This window comes from Syzygium oleosum, unplaced genomic scaffold (genome assembly GCF_021117445.2).
Source record: "Syzygium oleosum isolate NSW1041296 unplaced genomic scaffold, Sole_v2.1 Sole_v2.01, whole genome shotgun sequence".
Classification (NCBI taxonomy): Eukaryota; Viridiplantae; Streptophyta; class Magnoliopsida; order Myrtales; family Myrtaceae; genus Syzygium; species Syzygium oleosum.
The window spans coordinates 32,989,400-33,016,208 of NW_026607485.1; the positions used below are offsets into that span (position 1 = coordinate 32,989,400).

Consider the following 26,809-nt stretch of genomic DNA (forward strand, 5'->3'; position numbering starts at 1 on the left):
AAACTTCGAACGTTGCCGGGTCTTCATCGAAAGCTTCTTGAAAACGGGCATGGAGGTCGTTGTAGAGTGGTGAGTCTGGTGTTCGATCCCCGGCAACGGCGTTTCTTTCACTCTTTCGTTTTAGTTTTCTTAATTCGCTTTGGTTTCTTTCACTCCATTGCCTTTGATTTCCATTCGTACAGTACACCTTCCAGATCTTGATATCTCAGATTGTTGACATTTGAATAACCCTTTTGTTCCTCATCTCATCTCAGGCACAATACATATTATAATCTGGTGTGGATCGTGCCACGCATATTTTAATCTGGTGTGGATCGTGACATGCATATTTTAATCTGGTGTGGATCGTTGCAAGTATGGTGGACATTCAAAGCAGATTATATTTTGGCAGAAAGTTGCATGAGTTCTTTAATTTGTGTTTAGAGTTTACTTCTACTTTTTCTCGTTCTGTTTCTTTTCCTGTTTTTCTAGAGTTTGAAACTTGACTTGCATTTGATGTTATACGCCAAAGTACCGGTGCAATAGCATCGAGACCCAGTTTGCTACTCGAGTTTGTGCTTTCCAAGTTTGAGCTCGAACTCAAATTTTGTTAGTAAGCTAAACTTCAGAAATAATATTTGTATTTAAAATCATGATGCAATATCAAATGGACAAGACTTGTGAGCTATTCAAGTCAGGTACCCTCAAGCCATAGCTCAACCCAATTAAGTACTCGAGCTACTCGAACTTCAAAATGATCGTGCCGAGCTCGGATAATTTGCGAATCGAGCTCGAGTAACTGGCCGGTAATTTGATGTTGCGTATCGACCAAATGCTGAATTACTTAATCTGTTGCTGGAGAGACGTTTACACGGACAGGGATCGTGTTTCTCATGCTCTCACAAAAGTGAGATTGTGTGCCCAGATCAATCAGAAAATGACCGACTCCACTTTGATGAAACAGAAACCATACGGACCGTTTCGGGAATAAAGCTAGATATGTCAAGATACGATCTGAAAAATTGATATAACGAGCGAAGTCGCGTGCACCAGAAGAACACCCAAACCCATTCAAGGATTTTGTACACAGTATCAAGTTATCAACTGGCATTGCATATAGAAGATCCTCCTCGTGCAGTATCCATAGAGGATCCACAAGGACACATTTACTTCGAACTCGACAAATGAGAAATTGCCAATTCATAGCATGATCCAGGTTTAGCCGGTTCAACATATTAAAGCACTCAGCGAACTGTGTTATCGCTCCAAAGACTTGATGATGAGTTTATCTGGGAGAGCAATAATAAAAAGTTTCACAAAGAACTACTATGCCTGAGAACCAAACAGTCTTCAGTTGCAGCAGCACACAAGTTCCCCATCTTGCTAATAGGGCAGCATGAGAGTTATCGTGAACATTAATCACATCAACAATCTAGATCGGGCATAATTTCACATCCAGAATGTCTCGAGACTTGTTAAAGGCTGAGAGAAGAACCAAAAGGACGATGCTCTAGACGCCGAAAACATGGGTTCACGGGTTTGCCAGAGAGATCCCGCATGGCAAAATTACGGAATTGGTTGCTGTAATTCTCAGTCACCGCACAGGGTATACAAAAGAAACTGACCACTTGGCAATGTAAGCAAGACTTCCGTAACCCAGAAAGTCTTCACAGAGCTGAAGATGAAAAGGTCATCTGAAGCTTCACATCACATTAATCTCGAGTGTGGAATCGACGAGCTTTTGACGGATGGTAAATAAGAAAAAATCAATTTACGATATGCAACATTGACAGTACTAAAAATGACAGGATGGGAACATGCTATACTCCTGAGATCAAATTACAAGATATAACATTGACAGCATTAAAGTTTACTTTGTATCGCTTTCTCCAAACAAAAAAATCAAGGGTTTGGTTTGGGAGAGACTAGTGATAAGCCCTCAAGCGATGTTTACTGGACACTTAAGACGAATCTACCACCCCATGTCCTCTAATTCATGAGTTCCAGCAAGATCTACTGTAAATGATGACCCAAAACCTCCCTGAACAATTAATTATACCTTTCATGGAACAATTAGTTCTGCCTGTAAGCAATGTAATCTGCCAAAGCAATCAATGGAGCTGCCTTTGCTATATCAAATCCAGATAGCTGTTCTCGAGCATCTTTGTTCAGTTTCTTGGCCAACTCCCTAGATTTTTCAATGCCCATTAGCTTTGGATATGTAACTTTGTCGGCCACCAAATCCTTGCCAGCCGTTTTACCCAGTTCTTGAGAAGACTTGGTCACGTCCAGAATGTCATCCACCACCTGAAATAGCAACCCAATACACCTTGCGAAACTCCGCAACTTCTCAACTTCTTCATTAGACCCGCCTCCCATAATTGCCCCAAGAACAACAGATGCTTCGAGCAATGCCGCAGTTTTGTGGATGTGAATAAACTCAAGCTGCTCCAATCCTACATCAGCGATTCCTTCAGAACTTATATCCACCACTTGGCCAGCAACTAGGCCTTCTGCTCCAATCGACCTCGCCAATTCGAAGATTGCTCTGACTATCCTTGTGGATGAAACCCCCTTCGTTTCTACTGCAATGTGCTCAAATGCGTAGGCCAGTAGGGCATCTCCAGCCAAAACAGCAACATCCTCACCAAAAACCTGAAAGATAAAGTTACACGATAGTAAGCTTCGAAGTGTAAGCTTTCGTGAAACTTGCATGTTACTCCTAATAAAGCATAGTAAGTTTACTAGCACATTCATATTAGCCAACAAGCAGAAATTCAACTGGACTACTTCTCCAATCTCACTTATATTCATAATTCTAATTTCGCCGGTGAAATCAACTTCATGAGCTACTGTACTATATGGAAAAAAACATATCCAATGGCTATCACTTCTACACGAATCAACTATCAAGAAAACGATGATCACGTTAGTAATCTCAACATATACAAGTTGCAGAAAAGCAGCCAACATAAACCCCTACCTCCTGCGACAATACTTCGTAATAACGAAGCAAAGATCCACTTCAATTTCGCCATGATATAAGCACAATTAACATCCTACCTAGCATCACATCATCATAGACAAGCGAGAAAACTAGGCATAAGACCTTGTGGTTGGTGGGCTTTCCGCGGCGCAAGTCGTCATTGTCCATACAGGGAAGGTCATCATGAATCAAAGACATGGTGTGGATCATCTCGACGGCACAAGCCGACGGCATGGCCATCGACTCCTGCCCTCCCACGACCTCGCACGCCGCTATGCACAGAACCGGGCGGACCCTCTTTCCGCCGGCGAGCAACGAATACCTCATGGCCTCATGGATCTTCAGCGGCGGCCGGAGCAAGACCGAGGAGTCGAGCGCCGCGTTCACAGAGTTCGCCTTCTCGAGCATGTACTCCTTGAAATTGAAAGGGGGTCTCCCTTCTCTATCCTCGGCGGTGGCCTCCTCTTCCTTGGTGAGGATCGCGGAGACGGAGAGACGCAATTTGGGAGAGGAACAAGAAATGGGTCTGGCGGGTCTTGGAGAGATCAGAGGAAAGGCTGGAGCTTTCAGGGGATGAAGCAAATTGGATCTGCTCGCTTGGTTAAAGATCGAACAGGTGCTGCTCAAATTGACGCAGTTCATGTTTCCGATGCTAAAGAACGAAGAATCCGATCTTGGGTATTCAGACCCGAGTCCTGAGAGGGGCTTGGTCGATAGAGAGCGAAAAGAAAGAGACGAGCGAGCAAGGTGCTTACAGGGTACAGTCCACCGCGAGCTCCACTAACACAGTTTTGGGCAATTCCACTTTTCTCCCGTCCACCATTGACGGACAACAGTGGCCACAGCAAGAAAAGAAGCGAGCGTTCTTGCAAGATCTCGGGACAAGATCGTGTTCGAGCAACCTGGAACAAGAATGCAATGGAACGAGGCTGACAGGAAAAGGACGTTCCGGCGATGTGGGTGGTGGGTGTCTGTGAGCGCTACAGGATCGACCAACCTACCACCAGATGACACGGATAAGATCTCCAGTTTGGGTGGGCAATCGGATAATGTGGAATCTGCAGTGCCTTTTGAAGCGGATCGAGCATTTTAAACGAAAATTTTTTTTAGGGGCAATTTTTTTTTTTTTTTTGCAAAAGGGGCAATTAAAATGCCTCGATGAACATATGATGAACTGACCTCTGTGTTCGATGTAAAAAGCATCTTGTCAAAGCACATGTTCCACGGTCGTGGGTCGGATCCAGCGACGGCAGCGTGATGAACGAGGTTTCCGACAAACCGAATCAGTCGAATTTGCATTTCTCAACTGCCCTGTTCTTGCGGAATTTGATTTCTACACGTAAGTCTCCTTTCCCTCGCTCTAGTTTACTTCGCGAAAAATATTTTTCTCATTTTTCAGTATTTAATTTGTTTAGGAAAAATGATTGCACGTTTTCCTAATCAACGAAAAATCTATACTTAAATTCAGAAAAAATTATTTCTTCTTTGAAAAACCGGATAACGATTTCCAAAATATGATTAAGTATCGGTGTTTGGACCTGAAACTCTACGCTTGGACACGAAAACTCTAACGCTAATTCCCGGGTTCCCGACATTCAGAGCCAAGTCTCTGGCGCCTGAGTCTGGGTCCATCGAGGCCCAAGCACTCACGCTCAGGTCCATCGAGGCTAGGCCAAAAGCATTGGTGCCCATGCCCAATGTCTCAACACCCAAGCCTCGGTCCATAAATGTTATGCTTGTGTCTCCAATGCTTGAACTTTGGTCCCCGGCACTCAGGCCCGAGTTCGCAAAGGTCGAGCGCAAGTCCTTAGTGCTCAAACTCGGGTCCTTAGCTAATGAAACATTCATTCTTATAAAGATATTTAAAAAAATTGAATTTTTTTATTATTTTTATTTTTCCTTCTTCCTCAGCCGGTGGTCGGCCATAGGCAAGAGACGAGCTTGCCTAAGGCCGACGAGGCTCAAGCTTGTTTGTGGCCGGTTGCCAGCCGTTGCCGTGGCTAGTGACCGGCCGAAGAAGATGGAAAAAGAAAGAAGATAAAAATGATTAAAAATTCAATTTTTTTAAAAAGTAAAAAGAGATAAAACTTATTAAAAGGACTATAAAGAGGAAAATCAAATTAGATTTTCCATACCAAATGGCGGAAAATATTTTCTAGTTCATTTTCAGAATTCGGCCAAACACCGGAAAATATTGTTATTTTCTTATAAAATGACTTCCTGCAGAAACATCAATTTTTTTCCGAAACAAATAGAGTCTTAGGGTGCGTTTGTTTCGCGGAAAATTCAATGATAAAGGAAAATGCTTTCTTGAAAAGCATTTTCTAGGAATACGGTTAGTTTTCTTACATTTGGTGATATGTGATCAAAAATTTTTTCTGGTGTTTGCATATTATTTGGAAAATAATTTCAATCTCATGATTTTATCTTAGACAAAAAAAAATTCAAGTATTTTAATAATTTTTTAAAAAAAATCGATTTTTTAAATTTTTTTCTCTTTTCTTTTTCCTTTTCTTTTCTTTCCTTTTCTTTTTCCTCCTACCTCTGCCGTGACTGGGCAGCGACGGCCATAGGCGAGCCCGATGCTCGCCAAGCAACGGCCATAGGTGAGCTCAAGCTCGCCGGGATCGGCCGAGCTCGAGCTCGCCAAGGCAAGACCGGCCGAGCCTCGACCTTGCGCCGACGAGGCTAGTCGAGGCTTGCAGGCGAGAGGTCGGCGCTCTCACAAGGTTGGCGAGTCGCCGGCCCTACCCATGGCCGGTCATCGGCCGTCGCCAAGGCCAGCGACCGATCGAGGGAGGAAGAAGGAAAAAGGAAGAGAAAAGAAAAAAAGAAAAAAAAAAAGAAAGAAAAGAAAAGACAAGAAAAAATAAAATATTAACAAAATCAAGATTAGCAATTTCGGAAAGTGTTTTCACTTTATTAGATTAGGGAATTCACTTTCCTAATTTTATACATTAAAGTTTTCCTTAATCGAAAAGTGTTTTCGGTTGACTAATCATTTTTCGCGAACCAAACTAGTAAAAATTCGGAAAATGGATTTCGGAAAAATACTTTCCCTCAAATAAACACACCCTTAATTAAAAAGTTTTTTAAACATTTATATATTGAGACACTTTGTATGAAGATCACGATATAATGCGATCATAATACTTTGATGCCTAAGAACACAAAACCCAATCAAGTTCCTAATCCATTTTGTCTCTTGATCGTCCGCTCCGAGGTGAATTTTGATTTTTCGACACCAAATCAGAGTGTTTGATTCGAGCGAAAATTACAGTTTCTTTCGTAAGTCCAACTCAGCAGAAGTAATGATATACTCGCGAGTGGATTTGATCTCCTTATCAGCTGTCGCATTCTCTAAACGTGTCAACCACTTACGACTTAAGTATGGTGGACTTTTCGGGTCTAGTATGTACACTAAGGCTGCGCATGACAACGATTTTGTGCCCGAGAACAGATTCTGCTCAGAAATGATTCTTTTTAATTCTGTGCCCGGAATTGATTCTGAGTATTTTAAGGCATTTGTTAACGGCCCAAAATTCCATCCCTGGAATAGAAAAAGAACAGAACTGCGTTTGGTAATGCCACAAAATTTCTTTTTATTAATAATATTTTTAAATATTTTAATATTTCTTTCTTTTTTTTTCTTTTCTTTTTTTCTTTTCCTCCTTCTTGGCCATAGCCTGCTCGCCGACCATGACAGGTAAAATATTTTTTTATTAATAATATTTTTATTAAAAGTATTTTTTCTTTTTTTTTGCCATGGCCTAGTCGCCGGCCATGACCGGTAAAATATTTTTTTTATTAATAATATTTTTTATTAAAATATTTTTATTAAAAATATATATTTTTATTTTTTTTGGCCATGGCTGGTAAAATATTTTTTTTATTAATAATATTTTTTATTAAAATATTTTTATTTTTTTGGGCCATGGCCTGATCGCCGACCATGGCTGGTAAAATATTTTTTTATTAAAATATTCTTATTAAAAATATATATTTTTATTTTTTTTGGCCATGGCTGGTTAAATATTTTTTTATTAAAATTTTTTTATTAAAAATATATATTTTTTATTTTTTTTGGCCATGGCCTGATCGCCGGCCATGGCATGTAAAATATTTTTTTTATTAAAATATTTTTATTAAAAATATACATTTTTATTTTTTTTTGCCATGGCTTGGTCTGCCATGGCGTAAATATTTTTATTAAAATATATAATAGTAAAATATTTTTTATTAATAATATTTTTATTAAATATTTTTATTAAAATATATTTTTTTCTTTTTTATGGCCATGGCAGATCACCGGCCATAACAGGTAAAATATTTTTTTTATTAATAATATTTTTTATTAAAATATTTTATTCTTGTCAGATCCGGCGAGGGCGGTCCTCGGGCCGGACATTAGAAGCTAAATTAAAAACCAAGAAATGAAGAAGAAAAAAAAATTGATTCTCAAAATTGTTCCCAGAATCAAGAAGCTACTTTTTTTTTATTCTTGATTTTGCTCCAAAACTGATTCTGGGAACAATTTTTGACAAAATTGTGCCCAGAATCAAAAAATTAAACAAACGCATTTCTGTTCTCAAACTGATTCTGGGAACAAAAGAACAGAATCAAACACTGTTTGGTAAGTTGTCATGCGCAGCCTAAGTTGCGAATGAATCCCATTAACGGGTTTGCTAGGTGTAAACATCAAGGGGTGCCTGAGAAGACTGCTGCAAACTTTAGGTTAGGCAAGTGAAAATGACTGGTCATTGTCCAAATTTCAAGAATGAAAGTGACTTCTCACGTCATGCCAAATTAGGTGTTTTCATTGTTGCATTTGGAGCCTGAAAGTTGGTGACATCGAATGGGTTTCTTCAATAACAAATGGTTTTCTATTTTGCCGTGCAAAAACAAGAGGTACATTCAGCGTTCATATTTGCCGAACGTTTCATTGATTTTGTGCAAGAATTCTCCGCTAGCAGACACCCATTACCGTTCGAGTGATTAGGTTGAGATTACTCTAGTTGTAGGCGGAGGCTAAAGCACATCATGTCACAAATTAGGTTGACATTAGGACAATCAAACTATATTCGAGAAAGAGTAATATCATCTAACAGCTTAAACTTTTAGAATAGTTAGCAGTAATCTCATAAAATCTCACATAATATCAGAACTGAAAATCCTGAGTTCAAATCTTTCCAAATCCCGTTTGCTTCCCTAATTAAATTTTTCCACGTTTAGTACTAGGCAGAAAGACCAAACTAAGCGCGAGGGAGAGTGTTAGAGTAATTAAATATTAAACAACGCCTTCATCTAATAACTTAAGCTTTCAGAATAGTCAGCAATTATCCAACCAAAATCTTATAGATTTCACAAAAAAAAAAAACCATAAACCGATACACCTGTGACAAATTTACCCCAAACTAATGTTTGAGTCACTTATGACAAATTTACCACCATAAACTAATTTTTAGGTCATCAAAAATTCCAAATTAGTACATTCGTGACATATTTACCTTTTGTTAGCTTCCGTCAAATTTTATCGTGAAATTATTGAGCTGAATGACACATGACAGTAACTCAATTGACATGACAAGTCCATGCGAAAAATTTTATTAGTTTATGATTTGGAGTTTCTGGTGATATTACCTTCGAGCAAAAAACAAAAAAGTGCCTACTTCGTCTTAAGAATGCGCTCATGCACATGGTATCGCATCCATCGTGTTGGATGTTCAAAAAACGTGAGCTTTTTCCTTTCAGGACCAATCTAATTCCTAAAACTTTCTATATAATTGTTTCCATATTAGGCCCTAGATGTTAGTTATGTTCATTTACACCACCCCCTACCTCTCTCTTTTGTTATTGCTACTCTATTCTGGTTAGGTTCGACATCGAGCCTAGGCAGAGAGCGTTCCTCAAACTTATCGTGACTCAAAAAACTTATGAAATTTTATCTTTGAAAAAAGAAGAACAAGAACTCCAATGCGTGAGCATCACGGGTCAAGACTTTCCCAACCGAGGACAAACTCGTGTGGTGCTTGAAAACATCATGCTGACCTTTCCTAAATTGGTCGTTCTCAAAGACAGTATGGCAGATCGTATCCTCATAACCAACCGTACCATAACCAATTTAATTCGGGAAATCAATCCCTCGTGTGAGAGGTATAGATCACTTCAGTCCAACAATTGTTTCGGCCTACCATGATCATCATTAGGAGAGCGGCATCAATTTCCAAACAATTTGTGTATGGGAGGCCAAGCCCATCTTTAGAGATCCTCCAATATGATAATCATCCGATACTTAGATTCATAGCACAAACATCTTGGCGCACGACCAAATTGTATCAACCTTTTTGCATCTCTCACATTTCATCCCGATGTCACGAATCAACACCTTTCCGTTGACATGGGTATGAGAAGAAACGGACTGTGACACTCTTCCCGACACAATTCCGCAACATTTCATAGCGGACCATTTTGTCACGTTGTTCAACCCTCGTTGGTACTCCCTTTGGACTTACTTGAATGGCAAAACCTCGCCAAACAGATAGGCCACTCCACTTCAACGATTGCTTTCTCCAATCAAATTTGTTTGCAAATCTTTAGTCACTTGTGCTCTTCTTGATAACTATGGCACCCAGAACCAACTGTGCTTCCTAGGCATCACTTTCATTTGCCTACTAGGCTTCTCCCGATCTCAGAAGACCAACAAAGATTTTTTCTCTCGGTTCGTGGCACTGCATCTTCTCGTTTACCCAAAAGGGTGATAGTTTGTATCAACTTTTGCTACGGAAATACAAATACCTAGGGCCATATATCAAGACAGACAAAGGCTTTATCTCTATTTCTGCATAGCATGTACTAATTCCATCAACCCACCCCAAGTCGCATAAAGCTTCATTCACGCTCAGGTTGAGCTACCACATAAAATCCTCGAAACATATTTTTGCCATATAGAGCCTAACCTCTATTCTCATAACAAAAGGAGTTTCAAAAGTATATTAAAAGCTGCAAGGCTTGAGCACCTTCGATCTACCAACAACATCACAAAAGGGTTTCCCAGTAAGCTTGCTTAATTAACAATGTCCTAGATAATGGAAATAAGGGTCCAAAAGCTTGGAAGAACAGATGATGTTTCTTCCAATTGGATACCAATGCAACCATATAGAGATATGTAGTGTAAATATATAGAATCTTTATAACAGCGGTGCAAACAGAAAAATTGCAAATTCATACCAAAGAACAGTACTAGATGGTGTTTAAGGTTCGAAAATCATATTGCATGTTGACAGCAGCCATCAATTATAGTTGCACCATACATGATACTGAACATCTAACTTACAACTGCAAAGCCTCTAAGTTAGCGCCGCAAAAGGTACACATAAAAGTCTCTAACAAAGCTCCAGAAGTGACCTCGCGACAGACAACAAATATCTTGAGTCTCACCATGACCTGCAACTACTTTGCAGTGCGCTTCCTCAAGAACAAGACCATCCAGGTGTTGGAGGTGAACGGCCACAACATCAAAGCACATTCAGAAGTCAACTAAACAAACCAAACAAGGTTAGAAAGGAAAAAAGTTACTTAAATCAGGTTCTGCATTCAAGCAAACCTGTAATGGCTCTCATTTGCAGGCCTTTCGACCCTGTTATACATGGGACTCCCTCAGGGATCATCTCTGGAATTTGGAACAGCACTAGGGCCACAATCAGGGATAAACCTATCCCAACGAAATGAACTTGGTGGTCGCCCATGGCCCCTTCCATGATAAGACGCATCACGTCCTCTATCAGGACTGTAACCATTCCCTCCCTCATCCTTAATTGCATATTCCACCATGATAAATCAATCCATCAATTTGCTACATTTGCAAGGACGAAAGCTTGACTAGTATGGATGAAAACTGGGTCACGTCCATAATGTCATCAATAAAGTACACAACAATAGTCTTAGCTAGAACCCTTGGTTTGATACATGACGGGCTCAACAAATGGGACAGCGCTCCATATATTATATTATCAGTTTGTCCAGCAAAGTTTGGTAGAAAATTTCACGAAGAACTATGATGCCACATTCAACCAAACAGTAATTATGCTGCAACAGTTTACAAGTTCCCAATCCTGCTGAGAGGACAGCATCAGAGTTATTTTGAACATTAATTGGTTTAATAAATAAGATTGAACATAACTTCAGCCCAAATATCTCAAGACTTGTTAAAGCCGGAGAAAAGACCCAAAAGGACAAAGCTCTAGACACCAAAAACATGAGCTCAAGAGTTTGGGAGAGAGATCACGCCTCGCAAAATCACAGAACTGGTTGCTGTAATTCTTGATCACTGCACAAGGTATACATAAGAAACTGATTCCAAGGCAATGGAAACAAGAACTATGTAACCCAGACAGTCTTCACATAGCCATAAAAGAAATATAAAACAAGGTCATCCGAAGTTTCATATCACATAAATATCAAGCATGGAAACTAGAAGCTTTTGACAAGGATCTGCATGCCAGAAAAGTACATAACAAACTGCTATCTTCTGGTTTTATAAATTCAAACATGAAATTATCACTTCTGACGTGATACAACAGAGCAACATCGTGCTCTCCTCAAGAGATTCCCTGCAAAAAACTCAGTACACAATTCCAATCATCAACCGCAGTTCTCTTATTGATCAAATAGATTTATGCCCATAACCCAAATTGATTAACTCCAAATTCCAATCGTTATGAGAAGTAAGCCCTACTAACATGCTATCAGAAACAGTATGTACTATTTACATTGTAATCACCAAAGGTTCAAAGTCACTGAGTAAATAAGCATCTGTAAAAGAGGATTTACGAGGTACAACATTGATAGTGTTGAGAGTTTACTTTGTGTCACTTTCTCCAAAAAAAATCAAGGGTTTTGGTTTGTTGAAGACTAGTAAAAAGCCAACAAGCGACATTAAGAAACGTTTACTGGACCCTTGAGATGAACTTACCACCCAGTATCTTCATGTCCTCTAAATTCATGATTTCCCAGCAAGATCTACTGTAAATGATAACCCAAAACATCCTTGAACAATTAATTCTCCCTTTATGGAACAATTACTTCTGCTTTTTAGCTATGTAATCTGCCAAAGCTATCAACGGAGCTGCCTTTGCTATATCAAATCCGGATAGCTGTTCTTGAGCGTCCTTGTTCAGTTTCTCGGCAAACTCCCTAGATCTTTCAACCCCCATTAGCTTTGGGTAGGTAAGTTTGTCGGCCACCAAATCCTTGCCGGCCGTTTTACCCAGTTCTTGAGAAGACTTGGTCACATCCAGAATGTCATCCACCACCTGATATAACAACCCAATACACCTTGCGAAATTCCGCAACTTTTCAACTTCTTCGTTAGACCCGCCTCCCATAATTGCCCCAAGAACAGCAGATGCTTCAAGCAATGCAGCAGTTTTGTGGAGGTGAATAAACTCAAGCTGCTCCAATCCTAAGTCAGCCATTCCTTCAGAACTTATATCCACCACTTGGCCAGCAACTACGCCTTCTGCTCCAATCGACCTTGCCAATTCAAAGATCGCTCTAACTATCCTCGTGGATGGAACCCCCTTCGTTTCTACCACAATATGCTCAAATGTGTATACCACTAGGGCGTCTCCAGCCAAAACAGCAACATCCTCACCAAAAACCTGCAAGATAAAGTTACACAACAGTAAGCTTCAAAGTGTAACATTTCATGAAACTTGCATGTTACTCCTAATAAAGCATAGTAAATTTACAAGAACTTCAGATTAGCCAACTAGCAGAAATTCAACTGGGCAAATTGATCAATCTCACTTATCTTCACCAATCTAATTTCACCTATGAAACTAACTTCATGAGCTGCTGTACTATACAGAATGCACATATCCAATGGCTATAACTTCTACATGAATGAACTATCAAGATACCAATGATTACGTTAATCGTATCTCAACATTACAGAAAAGCAGCCAGAATAGACGAACATATTTAAGCCCTACCTCCTGGGACAATACTTTGCAATAACGAAGCAAATCGCCACTGCAATTTTGACAAATATTAGCACAATTAACATCCTACCCAGCATCATATCATTACAAACAAGCGAGAAAATTAGGCATACAACCTTGTGGTTAGTGGGCTTTCCACGGCGCAAGTCGTCATTGTCCATACAAGGAAGGTCATCATGAATCAAAGACATGGCGTGGATCATCTGGACAGCGCAAGCCGAGGGCATGGCCATTGATTCCTGCCCTCCCACGAGCTCACATGCCACTAGGCACAGAACCGTGCACACCCTCTTTCCGCCGGCGAGCAACGAATACCTCATGGCCTAGTGAATCTTCAGCGGCGGCCAGAGCAAGACCGAGGCATCGAGCGCTGTGTTCACACAATTCACCTTCTCGAGCATGTAGGCCTGGAAATTGAAAGGGGGTCTCTCTTCTTTATCATCCGTAGTGGCCTCGTCTTCCTTAGTGAGGATTGCAGAGACAGAGAAGCGCAAGTTGGGAGAGGAAAAAGAAATGGGGTTCGGTGGCTCTAGGAGAAATCAGGGGAAAGGCTGGATTTTTCAGGGTATGAAGCAAATTTGATCTGCTTGCTCGGTTAAAGATCGAACAGATGATGGCCAAATTGACGCGGTTCATGTTTTCGCTGCTAAAGAACAAAGAATCTGATCTTGGGTGTTGAGTCTTGAGAGGGGTCAGCGTTGGACGTTTTAAGCTTATGGATGGATTCAGTCAGTGAGAGTCTCTCAAACTCAATCAATACCAACGGATCCTATCAACCTAATAAGTGGAAAGGGGCAAGCCAAAACCTGCTCCCAACTAGTTGCATCCCAAGTCAAGCGCTAGAAGAAAGGAAATGAGAGAACCGTCAACGCGAGAATTCCAGGTAAAAAGGAGAACTAGCCTTTCAAGATACCCACCCAGCATTGATCACAAGAATTGTCAGCTTAATCTCTATTCGTCTCCTGCTTGTCTGGGGAACTGCTCCTCTTTCACGGGGTACTGGGAGAAAGGAAAAGCCCTTACCTTGCCTGATGAATTGCCTTTCGTTCAGTCAGAAAGTACAGACAAAAGCTCGCTGCGCGGACGAGGAAGCTCTCGAGGGAGACTACCTCGGAGTTGGTCTCGTCCATTGCCGTTAGTAGCGATGGAAATGGTAAACAGAGAGGGTAAAGAAAGAGATGAGTGAGCAAGGTTCAGGAGGATATTGCAGTTGGTTGACGGTGCAATTCCACTTTTCTTCTTTCCACCATTGACGGCGAAAAGTGACCGAAACAGGGACGGGCGAGCGTTGTCGCAACATTTCGGGACAAATCTTTGTTGAGTCACTCGAACCAACTACAAAAGTGTGCCCGAATCCCTGGAAATTCCGAGCAAAATGAAATGGAACGAAGCTCACTGGACAAGGAGGTCTGGCTGTGTGGTGTGGGCAGGCAGAGAGAGAGAGAGACAGTTGGGTTCATGAGCATACTCAGGAAAAAAAACATCAATAATGGCCTTATGAGCCCATGAACTAATCTGTTTGATTTTAAGATCTTGTCAAAGCTTTTTCTTCTGTTTTTTTTGGGTCGAAAGATCTTGTCAAAAGCTCAGATGCCACAATCTTGAGTTGATCCGGCCGCTGAAGGGTGATGAACAAGGTTCTACAATTCTCAACTACCGTTTCAATTGCGGTCAGGTTATGAGTAAGTAAATCTCAGCTGTCTAGTCGACAACTTTCCTAGTGTTTATATGTCGAGGCTCTTTGTATACCTAAAAGGAGTTTCAAAAGTTTGTGAAAGCTACAAGGCTCGAGTACTTCCAACCAATTCACCAAAAACACCACAAAAGGTTTCCCAGTAACCTTGCCTGACGATCTGTCCTATCTATCCTACGGATTGGAAACGAGGGTCTGGTAGCTTCGAAGATTAGACAATGTTCTCTTTCAACTAGAGACCAATGGAACCGTTGGAAAGTATAAGGGTAAAATAGTAAATTGTTCTAGCAGGGTTGAGCATGTATATATGTAACCCTTTTTCTAATTGAATAATACTAATTGAATAAAAATATTATTATCTCTTCAACGTGGTATTAAAGCCGGAGATAATATAAAAAAAAACCCTAATCTTTTACCCTAATCGCCAGAGGCTACTTTTGCGTCATCGGAGAAGCCATTGTTGCCAACGATGGGTAAGAGTCAGAAGTTGAGGACTCCCACGACTCCTGCGACCTTAAGGTTCACCTGGATGGCACTCTTAATCGATTGAAGGCACGGTTAGTTGCGAAGAGGTATACTCAAACTTATGATGTTGACTATGATGACACTTTCTCTCCGGTGGCCAAAATCCCATCGATTCGTGTATTTATCTCATTGGCTACATGATTTGGCTGGCTACTACATCAGCTGGATGTGAAAAATGCTTTTTTACATGGTGATCTGGCTGAGGAGGTCTACATGGAGCAACCGCTTGGGTTTGTTGCTCGGGGGAAAATGTGGTATGTCGTTTATATGGACTTAAATAATCTTCTTGTGCTTGGTTTGGTAAATTTAGTGATGCAATTATCAAATTTGGATTAAAGCGGTGTAAGGTAGATCATTCAGTTTTCAGCTCTATCTCTTCAGTTGGTTGTATCATTCTAGTTGTATATGTGGATGACATAATCATTACTGGCAGTGATTCAGATGGTATTCAAAAGCTTAAGCAATTTCTGCATATAGAATTCAGTACTAAAGATATGGGACATCTTCGATATTTTCTTGGTATTGAAGTAACCTACTCACATGCCGGTATCAATTTATCGCAACGAAAGTATGTACTGGATATTCTTTGTGAGGTTGGATATCTTGGAGCAAAGCCAGTCGATACCCTTATGAAACCTAATGTAAGACTTGATGCAAAACATGGAGAATTATTGAATAATACAGCGAAATATCGGAGATTAGTGGGAAAGTTGAACTATCTTACCGTCACAAGACCTGATATATCATTTACTGTTAGTGTAGTAAGCCCGTTCATGAATTCTCCTCGTACTACTCATTGGGATGCCGTACTTCGAATTGTCAAATATTTGAAGGGAACACCAGGCAAAGGATTACTGTTTAAGAATTATGGTCATCTAAACACTACAGGATTCTCTTATGCTTATTAGGATGGATGTCCTATAGATAGAAGATCTACTTCGGGATACTGTGTGTTTCTTGGAGGTAATTTAGTTGTGTGGAAGAGCAAGAAACAACATGTAGTTTCCCGATCAAGTGCTGAAGCTGAATATCGAGTTATGGCACATTTGACAAGTGAATTAATATGGTTGAGGATGTTACAATCAGAGATTGGAATGTCACCGTCAAATCCATCGGTATTATATTGTGATAATCAATCTGCTATTCATATTGCATCTAATCGTGTCTTCCATGAGCAAATGAAGCACATTGAGGTTGATTGTCATTTTGTGCAAGAAAAAATTCAGAAAAGAGAGATTATTCTTCAACACACAAAGGCGGAGGATCAATTCGCAGACATCTTTACTAAATCTCTACGGGGAAATAAAGTGAATTTCTTATGTAACAAGTTGGGATTGTTCGATATCTACGTCCCAACTTGAGGAGGAGTATTGGAAAGTATAAAGGTAAAATAATAAATTGTTCGATATCTAGTTGAATAATGCATAACATTATTATCTCTTCAATAGGAACCATGTAGAGATGAGTATTATCGACGTATAGAATTTCTATAATTATGTAAACAGAAAAATCGCAGGTTCATGTTAGAGTTCAGTGCTACACAGTGTGTAAGGTTCAAAAATCGTATTGCATGTTAGCAGCAGCAATCATTCATAGTTGCACCATACACGATACTGATCATCCGCGCTTGGTGTGCTTATTTCAAGTCACCAGTCTCATCTACTTGAACAATTCATTGGGACACACGTGTTGGTTGCTGCTGTTCATGTTTCATGGGCTAATTTGTCCTCTAGTCTTTGGGGCCCTTGTCGCTGAGTGGGTTACCGATTCAGGTTTGTCATTAGGCCCATCTATCAGATACAATGTGATAATGACATGTGGAAAAAAGCAGATTAATGAGAAAAAAGATTGAAAATTCGAACGTAAAAGTTGGTCGAGATGCATATCGCATACACACTACGAATGGTCGATGACTCCATGTCGGCCATGTAACAAATATATAAAATGCTTTTCTTTACAATTGACAATTATTGATCGACACCTTTTGCTAGCATAAATATACATAATATAATTTCTCATCGACCAAGCAGGTCTTTCGCTTGAAATCCCCATAGAGGACACACAGCGAGTGTAACTTGAACGTATGGAGCATCACAAGAAGTTATCGTAGTTTCATCTGCCCATCCAATTAATGATAAAGTACAAAAAGTTGGCGGATGACTTTTCTAAGAGCAATTATTAGGCGCACCCAGTGAGTTTATGCGTGGCAACTGTTAAGTCACGCGAGTCTCAAGTGAAATCCACTAAAATCAAGCGTTGCATTGTATTGAATTCACGTCAATTCAATACACCTTGTAACTTTTTATTGTACTTTTTCGATAGATAAACTGAAAGAAAAAAAAAGGTCATAGATAAGAAAACCTGAGTTAGATGCTTTTGAAGTATTCAGAGATTATTAACACTAACACGTCGCTTTCACAGAGATAGCGATTCTTCAAAATTGGGACAACATAACAAGTGCCTTTGATCGGTCAATATCAATAGAATCTGGGAAGCAAAAAAAGGAATCGCGGATCGGAAGGAGCGTGCAATAAAGATTCTTGAAATTCTTGAGAAATCAATCGCGAGATTAGAATCACAAATCCCACCGATCTCGTGTGCCAATGCAATCCTCGACGACCAACACGCACACGAATCAGCGTACAAAGGAAGCTAGCCGTCGCGCATGGTACGATAGGATCATGCGTTGTTGTCCAAAACCAAAAGAAAACAAGACAGCGTATTCGAGTGAAAGAATCCAATCCAAAAGCTGGTTCTTCGTTTCTTGTTTTCACGTAGTGAAGAAAAACCCGTGTGCGCCCCGGCCTCTAACCTTCTCTCTCTGAAGGCTCTTTATTCTCCCGCATAAAGCTGATCGGCTTCCGCTTTTCGCTGTGCCTTTGGGAGATCAGAACCAACACCATAAGACGAAAAAGTTCTTCTTGTTTTTTCGCCTCAGTCCATCTCTCCGCAGCTCTGTTTCTTGAGCAGGTTCGGGTCGTTTCTGTGCCCATTACTCTTCTTGTTTCTGTTTCTTCGTGTCTTGGAGTTGATCGAGATTTACCGTTGATCATTCTCCGCCTCTTGTGATCATGGGTCGTTTCTGGAAATTGGGTGGGATTGATTTTTGCGATGTGATCTTTGGTCGTGAGGTTTCGAGGTTTCTTGCTAGAATTGACCCAAATGGATGCTTTATCCGGTGGTTGCTTGTTGCTTCGTTAAAATCTGACTCTGAAAAAATGAGTTTTGGTTAATTATCGTGCTCATTTGAGTATGTTACTTGCTGATCAAGTGCTAAAGTTATGGCCTGTATTCACTTTTCTTGATGCTAGTTATCTTGTTCGTTTTCAAGCACATTGGTGTTCTCATTATCATCAGTAGTATAGGTCAATTTCGATACTTTCTACTACTTAGAAGGGAGAAAGTTATCATCAGAGGTATAGGTCAATTTCGATCATTTCTACTGATAAGGAGGGAAGAAACTTCTGGAAGTTTCTTCAACCCGTAGATGGCACTGAGACTTTGATGCTTTCTTCAAGTCTCATCATGCAAAAGCTTGAAAGCCTGGGATAATTTTGACTTTTATGTATGTGGAGGCGTCCGTGGGCTTAATTATGTGGTATCAACTCATCCATGGATACCGCAATGCCTCTCTTTATTATATATGGATTTTCTTTAAGGATACTTATTTGTATATCAAGCTTGTCTTCATGAGATGATTTCCAGTTTTGGCCATTAGATGCTTGCTGGGTAAGGGGTGGGCACTAAGGAATATGACTAGAGACTATAGAGCATAAACCTACAATTACTGAGAGTATGTTAGGGAGTTGGGACCATTCAGATGGTCCAGTACTCTTCATTAATTCTCAATCAAGATAGTGAGTCAGAATCAGGGTATATGAGTTCTTATTAAGTCAAGATACTCATATAATTGATAGGATAGCAGTTTGATAACAAGAGGGCTAAAGCTGTGACACGTGGAACCAGAAACATGTCTCTGATATCTTAAGTGCAAACTTGCAAACGTACTGGCAACATCATGGTTGTTTGTACGTCCTAGTTTTCTTCTCATGCTTGATTTATATTATAAGATACAGTGATTAACGTTTGTGGCTTTTCACATTTTAGGAACTATGATTAAGCTCTTCAAAGTAAAGGAAAAGCAGAGAGAAAATGCTGAAAATGCAAATGGAAGGGGACCTGTAAAGAAGCAAAGTGCTGGGGAGTTGCGCCTTCACAAAGGTTTCACCTAAGTTTACGAAGTTGCGTTAAATTATTTTTGTTAAAAATTGCTTTTAGGAGCAACTTTTTATGGGCACAATGGAATTGATGTGATGCGAATGGTTTAAAGAGGGAAGAACATAAACTAGATGTGAATTTGCTTTGTACTTTGGATTTAAAAACTATGTAGGTGCTCAAGAATACTGTGAAATTGTAAGGCTGGTCAAAGTATAGATTTGGCTGAAGGTTCAATATAATTGTCCTGTTATACGCAGCCTCTCTCCTTCTTTACGCAGCATCAATGGAATGATTTAGCTTGCATAGACACATATCATTAAAAGTATTTCGTTGAGCTTATGGTAGAAGTTATTTGAATACTACGCTAAGTGGAAATAACATTGATGGGTTTTTTACTTTATCACTGTCTCACCGATACGTGAATAATGGATACCATGGCACTGGACGTATAATTTCCCTCAGAAGCTTAATTTGAAACTTGTGTTTATGTGGTGTTGTCTTTGATTTTCTGTGAATTAACTTTAGGGATGATACTTAAAGAGGAAATATTTTCATGGAGGATGAACAGTAGATGGTGACAGGCATAAGATGGTCCTCTCCAATAAGAGCAGTATCCCTTATGAATCCACTGTTGATAGTAGTCTATGCTGTTTTGTTGTGCTTCGCTATCTTATGTCCTTCTTAAGTTGTGTGTCTTCCCTACAGATTGCATCTATGATGTGTGATATCTCTCTGATTAAAGCATCTTCTTTTATCCATGTGTAATTCATGATGGCCCAAAGTTGATATTTTCCCTTCTATTGATCTCAAGAAAAGGAACCTGCTAATGTATAGGCACAATGCTCTACTGTGACTTAATACAGAAAAAGACTAGCTTAGTTTTTCTGTGATCCTTTAAATGCCATTTGCTTTCATCCCACATCTCTCTCTCTCTCTCTCTCTCTCTCTCTCTCTCTCTCGTTGGGGTTTGGATATGGACTATATAGTGTACGCTGAAAGAAGCTGTTATTTTGTGCATGAGCATTTGAAAATTCCTATAAGGGCATGGATTATGTTGTGTAAGCTGAACACATTGCAGAGAGCATCTTATCATTACAACAGGAGCTGTTGTTTGACCAATAGGTTTGATATCTTATTGACGCTGCCAAGACATCTACTAATTTTTTTGTTTGGGCGAAAGTGGACCTTGGGCCATGGCAGAACTAGTTCCTAATTGTGCACAGGGAACATGTTTTACCAATAGGTTGTATATCTGATCGGCGGAACCAAGGGATCTGCTATTTTGTTTTTCTTTGGGTGAAAGTGAACCTTGGTCCATGGCAGTACTAGTTGCTGAGTGCACACTGAACTGTGAACAAAGATTGGAAGCTGTTAGTACAAACTAGTCCAACAAAGCCCTCCCATCTTGTTTCAAGTATCTATTTTGAAAAGACCAAGTGGCATAGATTGGTGCTGACTACTAATGACAGTTCTTTCTTTTCTATGATATTTTCTTTGATTTCTCTCAGTTTATTGGCGTTTTACTGATTAGCTCATTAATCGATATCATATGGTATATTTAGCTGTCATTTCCTTTTATCTGCTCCAGAAGTATCTCGTTTGATTATGGTTTGTTCTTGCAGATATTAGTGAGCTGAACCTACCAAAATCATGTGCAATAACATTTCCAAATGGAAAGGATGACTTGATGAGCTTTGAGGTCTCAATTCGGCCTGATGAAGGATATTATGCGTAAGATGACCACGCATTTTTCCCGGTCTTATGCTCACTAAACAAGTGCAGGATTTTTCTTTCTCATGAGGACATTCTTTTTGCTGGTTTCTGCAATTGCATTTTGTGGATCTTCTAATGAAGAACTACAAACTGTTCTCTTAACTTTCTTCTATTTGGTTTGTACAGAGGTGGCAACTTTGTGTTCACTTTTCAAGTTTCTCCAATCTACCCACATGAGGCACCGAAAGTGAAGTGTAAAACCAAGGTAGTGCAGCTTGATGTGTTATTTCGCGCAATTTGTTTACATCAATGTTTGTATAGGATATTTTGTTAACTCGGTTGGTACTTCCTTGCAAATCTAACTTTTAGGTCTACCATCCGAATATTGACTTGGAAGGAAATGTTTGCCTCAACATCTTGCGCGAAGACTGGAAGCCCGTGCTGAATATAAACACCGTCATCTATGGATTGTATCACCTTTTCACGGTATTAATTCTTCCCGTGAGCATGGAGTCTGGGTTCTTGCCTCAAGATACTTGATGTTTGTCTTTTTCACTGTTTTTGTTTGTTTTCATTAAATGTAGGAACCAAATTCTGAGGATCCCCTCAATCACGATGCTGCTGCCGTGTTGAGGGACAACCCGAGGCTTTTCGAGACTAATGTGAGGAGGGCTATGGCGGGTGGCTACGTGGGTCAAACTTTTTTCCCGAGGTGTATATAGCTTCTGTCAGATATTCGCCTGCGTTAACTGCAAAACTATTGTATCAGTGTCTGAAATGCCTGTCTTGCCATATAAATCATATGTTAATCCACCTTGCTGAGAAGAATTGGGGAAGATATGTGTCTGAACAAACAAGTGAATCTTAGAGGTTAGATTTCTGTAGCTTATGTGACCCTTGGTCCAAATATCGGTCATGCTGTTGGAATGGTGCACATAGTATGTATTATGCTGTAAGGAAAATGCCTAACCTCTCTCCTCTCTCTCTCTCTCTCTCTCTCTCTCTCTCTCTCTCTCTCTCTCTCTCTCTCTCTCTAAATCGGCAGGTGTACAACAATCCTAACATGGTATGAACAAATGTACTTTCTAATTGATCCGCTGATGTCCAAATGCATAACTAGCACTTTTATGGAGCTGGACATTATTGCCTCTCCGCTGGCTTAAAAAAAACTCTCCGCAAGCAAGCTAGGAGGACCCGTATGAGCTGTTGAGTTGTCCCGATGCAACTGCAGTAAAGCTCATATTTTGTATTTTCTCCTGAGATTGTCGCAAAAAAAAAGAAAAAAGCAAATCGTTTATGGTCTTCTGACATTTACTACGAGTTCATGGAAAGTTACATAGATGTAGAAAACGTGATACCCCGAAAGTTCAGATGATGTTCAGTGCAGGACGAGGGTTCACTCCGAAGCAGTCAAGAAAACATGTTCAGTTCATACATCTTCATCCTTCATTTTCGATGGGTTACCTGATAGCTTGATTTGACCACAAGTTCTACGTTCTGGAATCTAATGAGGAGCATATCAGGCAACTGATTTACATGCTCAAATCCATTGAAGGATGGTCGTTCTGAGACCGAGAAAAAGAAGATTCAAAAGACTGTTTGGAACTATCATGTACCGAAGTGTCTTTCTCCCGTGTTTCTCAGCAGTGAAAACGTCAAAGTATAGTTTTCCGGTAAAACATTTGCAATGCTCAAGATTTACAGACCACAAACATGGTGTATTCCTTCCGAAAGGCCAAAACCAATTGTGAATCTTGTTCAGCACTATCGCTCCATTGCCATAAGTTCCAGGCTTCCAATGTGTCCACCTGAGAACCTCACCTCAACCGATTGTACTGAAGATTATGCCATGCTAGTTTCCTGACTGTGTTTCACATCATCTCTTCCTCTTTTGAATTGGCAATCCTGGCATTGTCGCGGTCACGCCCAAAGGCCACATGTAAGGGAGTGTAGAGCAAGCAACAGAGACCGAATGGCACAGCCATCATTGACAGGAGCCCCTTCGACAAGGCAAAAGCCTCCCTCGCAGAACCCCTGATTGGATCGATGGACTTGGCGTCATAGCCATATATCTTCTCTGACATAATCCCAACCAGAGGGGCAGCAAAGGAGGAGAATGAAACTTCAAAGGCCCGGTCAAATGCATAGATCATGGTTCGGTGTTTGGCGGGAACCACCTCGGCAAACATGGGGGCATTGGCCGCCGTGAGACACCAGCTGATGGTTAAGCCCATCAGGAGTAAGGTGACGGCGAAGCTGAACCAGCTGTCGGTGTTTTGCGGAATCACTCTGAGCAGGAACAGGGAGAAGGGGATTCCCATGAAGGAACTGAACTGTGCACATATGACGCGACCCGAATTAGGGAATATAACTGACAGCCGATCAGCTATGACACCACCAAGTAGCGACCCGACAGCACACCCCACAGCAAATAGACTGAGCAGCGCTGCTGTGCTATTGTGATTGAAACCTGCAAAGCAAAATGATTGAACTATTGAAGGACACCCCACATAAGATCTGAGAACAAACATTTAATATAGATGGAAAATACTCGGTTGATTAGGTATATCCAAAAAACAACTGGATATAATGCAGAGGACACGCGAATCAAAGTCTGTTTCCACTTCACTATCGTCCTGAACTTCTGCTACATAGATTTACTAGCAATACTAATTTGTTGCAGGTCCTACTAAAGATGGCACCACTTAAGCCGCATTGAGATGAACGAAAGTTATTATTCTTTTCACCAAGTACTGATTTCCTCACAGCTGAGACTCTCCACTTGAAGAAAGACTTCAATTCTTGATTCTAAAAAGGCACGGTGAAAATGCCGAATCGAGAACTCACCAATCAGTTCGAACCACATGGTGAAGAAAACCATTGCTGTCCATGGTAACATCCCGACGACTCCCTGCAATACAATTATCTGAAAGGTCCGTACTTTTATTACAGATTTCATGGCAGCCCAGGTCTCCATCCAAACCGATTTCGCATCTGATTCCTTCCCTGTTAAATCACCTCTGCAGAGAAAACATAATGCTGATAAACAAGAAGATATTACCATTGACAATCAATGTCGAATGGTGTAAATATGGTCCGCTATCCCAGGAAACAAAAATATGACCTCATAAGAGTTACTACAGAACAAATAGTACCCATATAGGCTCTTGCTGGAATCAGGGGCAAAGCTGTTCACTTTCCTTGGATCATCAACGAACATGAAAACAAGAAACCCGATAAGCGAACTAAGGGTCGCCATCAAAATAAAGGCGCATCTCCATCCTGGTATGCCCCAGTAATCCTGACCAGCCATAACTGTTGCCAGAACTCCGCCTCCAACACCGCCAAATGAACCGATAAGACTCAGGAATCCGAAACCTGCGCCCCTCACACCATCCGTGTAGCTATCTGCTATGAAAGATTGGAGAGCTGGTATCACGATTGCTAGCCCAAGCCCGTTAACCGCCCTCCAGAATGCGACTTGTGTGAAATGCTCGCTCACGCCTACTGCGGCAGTCGATAGTGCCCAACACAGAGTGCCGATTGTTAGAACTGTGGGCCGGTCATAATTGATTGCTAGTATACCTGCCAAAGGCGAAGCTATCCCTTGCACGAAGTTCCTTATGAATGTGAGGTAACCAAGATCAACCGGCCCAATGTTGAAGGCTTCACTGACTTCTTTGTAGACTGATGGGAGCAGATTTTCGTCGGCTCGCTCCATTATTGAGGCCATGTTGATGAGAATGAGGGAAATGGAGAAGCCAAAGATCCTTCTTGTCCTGTTCCACAAGGATTGTAGCACAAACAAGATTGCAGATTACTATTAGAGGATGATGTTGAATCAATGGGAAAATTCGAGTCAATAAATTGGGAAATTGTTTGCCAAGCATGGCATCGGCACGATGCTTATGGTTCATATTATGTGAGAATACATGAAACAGAGTCCTTGGAATAACTGCAAAAAGGCTGTTGCTTCTAAAAAAATTTTAGTTGATCACTATGTAGACATTGTAGGGCCCCTCAGACTAACAAAACCGGCATAACTGTAAAAAAAACTAAGACATTTAAGCTGTGAAGTTGAATTCAGGAAGGCCAAAAAGAGGAATCACCAGGTTGACATGATCGTTCAGCATAATTAGCAAGGCAGCAAATTTTCACTCAATCTGAATGAATGCATTGTTAGAAAAATCTGCATTAATGACCAAGGCATCAACCTTAAACATTCCATGATGACTGCCAGACACAAGCGAAGAAGCCATCCTTGATCGAATAAGTAGAGGAACTACATTCCACACACACGTAGCTTAAGTAATTCTATTGAGTGCAGCTAATTCTTAATATGGGAAGTTTGCATTAGCTTCTGATCTGTCTTCCATTGCAAGTTATTTATTACAGAAAGAAACTGCGCATTGCGCACCCCTGCTAGGTGGTTCCTGGCACAACGGTAGACTATGTAGCACGTAATCAACTTCGATCCATGTCGTTTTCTGATCAGACAGATGCCCCTGGGGCTACCAGTAACCAAACATTCTCTTGACGGCGAAAAATCAGCTACTTATACTGGACAAAAGATATGGTTCCCCGAAGCAGGATCCAATTAAACAAAACAAGATATTGGCAATCTTCTCATAATAAAGTGTCCTGCTGCTTCGCTTGAAAAGTGTTTGTTGGAAGAGTAATGGGGAAGAACATGTGGGCTTCTGAGAGCGCACTTTCATCACTCATTCCTCGTTATTTTGTCACTTTTTCTTCAGCTGTGAATCCTCCTAACACTAACACATCACACTGAGCTAAAAATGCAAACCAACACACTCTCATTAAAACACCTCAACCAGAACTCACGGGGTCCTTCTGGTCAAGTCAACCTCCATGACCCATCTCTCTTCAATTTGTCCAATTACTTAATACCAACATGAACTTGAACCTAGAACTATCAAGGTCTCGAAGTTGCATGAAGTTGACTGAGGCAAGCTTAAACTTTAATACCCCATCCATCTACGCCGAATGAAACAGTACTGTGCGTAAAAGAACAAACGAAACGAATTGCAGCAGAATATTTTGCAAGAAAGAAAAGAAAAGAGAGAAGAGTCAGGAGAGGCTTACTTCATATCTTGCAGGAACCTCGGCAAGAGATGTCTGGATCCACGATCAGAGCGAAACTTGTGGTTCTGTCGTCCCATCAAAGAACCCAAATCCTGGAACCCCTCAAGGACCCGGGAAACTCGCCGGCTGCTTCAACGAAGCTCGAAACGTCGATCATCCTGGGACTCTCGATATGGATATTCTTGGCCAGGATGAACGTTCAAACGGAGATATCATTTCATTCGTGGGTTGAACATGAATCCAGAGGTGACAAAATCAAGAAGAAGACTCTCAAGAAACTGTGGAGACGATGAAGACGGGTCACATGGGGGTTGGCCGTTTGGGATGTTGGGATTGGGACAAAGTCGTCGTAGTTTTTCGTTCTTTTTTCTCTCAATTGGCTACGAGGTTCTTCGGAAATGTCCCGTATCTTGGGGTTATCTCCGAAGTACAAGGAAATTAGGACACGTTTGTTCGGCCCTAAATAAGAACCAAAAGTAAAAATTTAACATATAATTTGAATTTCAGAAAATTATGAAGAAATTATACATAAATCTACATATCAATTTTCGAATCCTATGAAAGTTTCGGGAGTTTCGGATTAGAAAAATT

At 40.6% G+C, this 26,809-nt stretch overlaps 4 protein-coding genes across 5 annotated transcripts; 1 reads left to right on the forward strand and 3 right to left on the reverse strand.

The window, feature by feature from the left end:
- Positions 1-1,144: 1,144 nt before the first annotated feature.
- Positions 1,145-4,063, reverse strand: LOC115682543 (geranylgeranyl pyrophosphate synthase, chloroplastic-like). Of its 2 annotated transcripts, XM_030606783.2 has the most exons (3): positions 3,089-4,063; positions 2,039-2,634; positions 1,145-1,654 (listed from the first exon to the last, which is right to left on the reverse strand). In XM_030606783.2, exons 1-2 carry the CDS (start codon positions 3,605-3,607, stop codon positions 2,053-2,055), a joined length of 1,101 nt encoding a protein of 366 aa, XP_030462643.1. In that variant the 5' UTR covers positions 3,608-4,063; the 3' UTR covers positions 1,145-1,654; positions 2,039-2,052. The 2 variants fall into 2 exon arrangements, with proteins under 2 accessions (XP_030462643.1, XP_030462642.1); XM_030606782.2 differs by lacking the exon at positions 1,145-1,654 and having other exon boundaries at positions 1,736-2,634; positions 3,089-4,061.
- Positions 4,064-11,596: 7,533 nt separating this feature from the next.
- LOC115682580 (geranylgeranyl pyrophosphate synthase, chloroplastic-like) lies at positions 11,597-14,406 on the reverse strand. The gene is made up of 2 exons (XM_030606839.2): positions 13,083-14,406; positions 11,597-12,624 (listed from the first exon to the last, which is right to left on the reverse strand). The coding sequence occupies exons 1-2, from the start codon at positions 13,284-13,286 to the stop codon at positions 12,043-12,045; spliced, it is 786 nt and encodes a 261-aa protein (XP_030462699.2). The 5' UTR covers positions 13,287-14,406; the 3' UTR covers positions 11,597-12,042.
- Positions 14,407-17,777: 3,371 nt separating this feature from the next.
- LOC115682506 (NEDD8-conjugating enzyme Ubc12) lies at positions 17,778-21,999 on the forward strand. Its single transcript, XM_030606741.2, has 6 exons — positions 17,778-18,154; positions 19,292-19,405; positions 21,025-21,133; positions 21,302-21,380; positions 21,485-21,601; positions 21,700-21,999. Exons 2-6 carry the CDS (start codon positions 19,297-19,299, stop codon positions 21,835-21,837), a joined length of 552 nt encoding a protein of 183 aa, XP_030462601.2. The 5' UTR covers positions 17,778-18,154; positions 19,292-19,296; the 3' UTR covers positions 21,838-21,999.
- A 409-nt stretch (positions 22,000-22,408) lies between these two features.
- On the reverse strand, positions 22,409-26,608 carry LOC115682503 (uncharacterized). The gene is made up of 4 exons (XM_030606738.2): positions 26,219-26,608; positions 24,271-24,894; positions 23,963-24,135; positions 22,409-23,585 (listed from the first exon to the last, which is right to left on the reverse strand). The coding sequence occupies exons 1-4, from the start codon at positions 26,293-26,295 to the stop codon at positions 22,987-22,989; spliced, it is 1,473 nt and encodes a 490-aa protein (XP_030462598.2). The 5' UTR covers positions 26,296-26,608; the 3' UTR covers positions 22,409-22,986.
- Between the last annotated feature and the right edge of the window lie 201 nt (positions 26,609-26,809).

Bases quoted from the DNA above. Each gene is read 5' to 3' on its own strand.
- LOC115682506 (XM_030606741.2), top strand. From the start codon at position 19,297: ATGATTAAGCTCTTCAAAGTAAAGGAAAAGCAGAGAGAAAATGCTGAA. The intron at 21,134-21,301 runs GTAAGATGACCA...TGGTTTGTACAG, and splicing joins CCTGATGAAGGATATTATGC to AGGTGGCAACTTTGTGTTCA. The intron at 21,381-21,484 runs GTAGTGCAGCTT...TCTAACTTTTAG, and splicing joins AAGTGAAGTGTAAAACCAAG to GTCTACCATCCGAATATTGA.
- LOC115682580 (XM_030606839.2), bottom strand. From the start codon at position 13,286: ATGAGGTATTCGTTGCTCGCCGGCGGAAAGAGGGTGTGCACGGTTCTG. The intron at 12,625-13,082 runs GTTGTATGCCTA...TTTATCTTGCAG, and splicing joins GAAAGCCCACTAACCACAAG to GTTTTTGGTGAGGATGTTGC.
- LOC115682503 (XM_030606738.2), bottom strand. From the start codon at position 26,295: ATGGGACGACAGAACCACAAGTTTCGCTCTGATCGTGGATCCAGACAT. The intron at 24,895-26,218 runs GTAAGCCTCTCC...CTTGTGGAACAG, and splicing joins AGGTTCCTGCAAGATATGAA to GACAAGAAGGATCTTTGGCT. The intron at 24,136-24,270 runs GTACTATTTGTT...TTTTCTCTGCAG, and splicing joins TCCAGCAAGAGCCTATATGG to AGGTGATTTAACAGGGAAGG.
- LOC115682543 (XM_030606783.2), bottom strand. From the start codon at position 3,607: ATGAACTGCGTCAATTTGAGCAGCACCTGTTCGATCTTTAACCAAGCG. The intron at 2,635-3,088 runs GTCTTATGCCTA...TTTATCTTTCAG, and splicing joins GAAAGCCCACCAACCACAAG to GTTTTTGGTGAGGATGTTGC.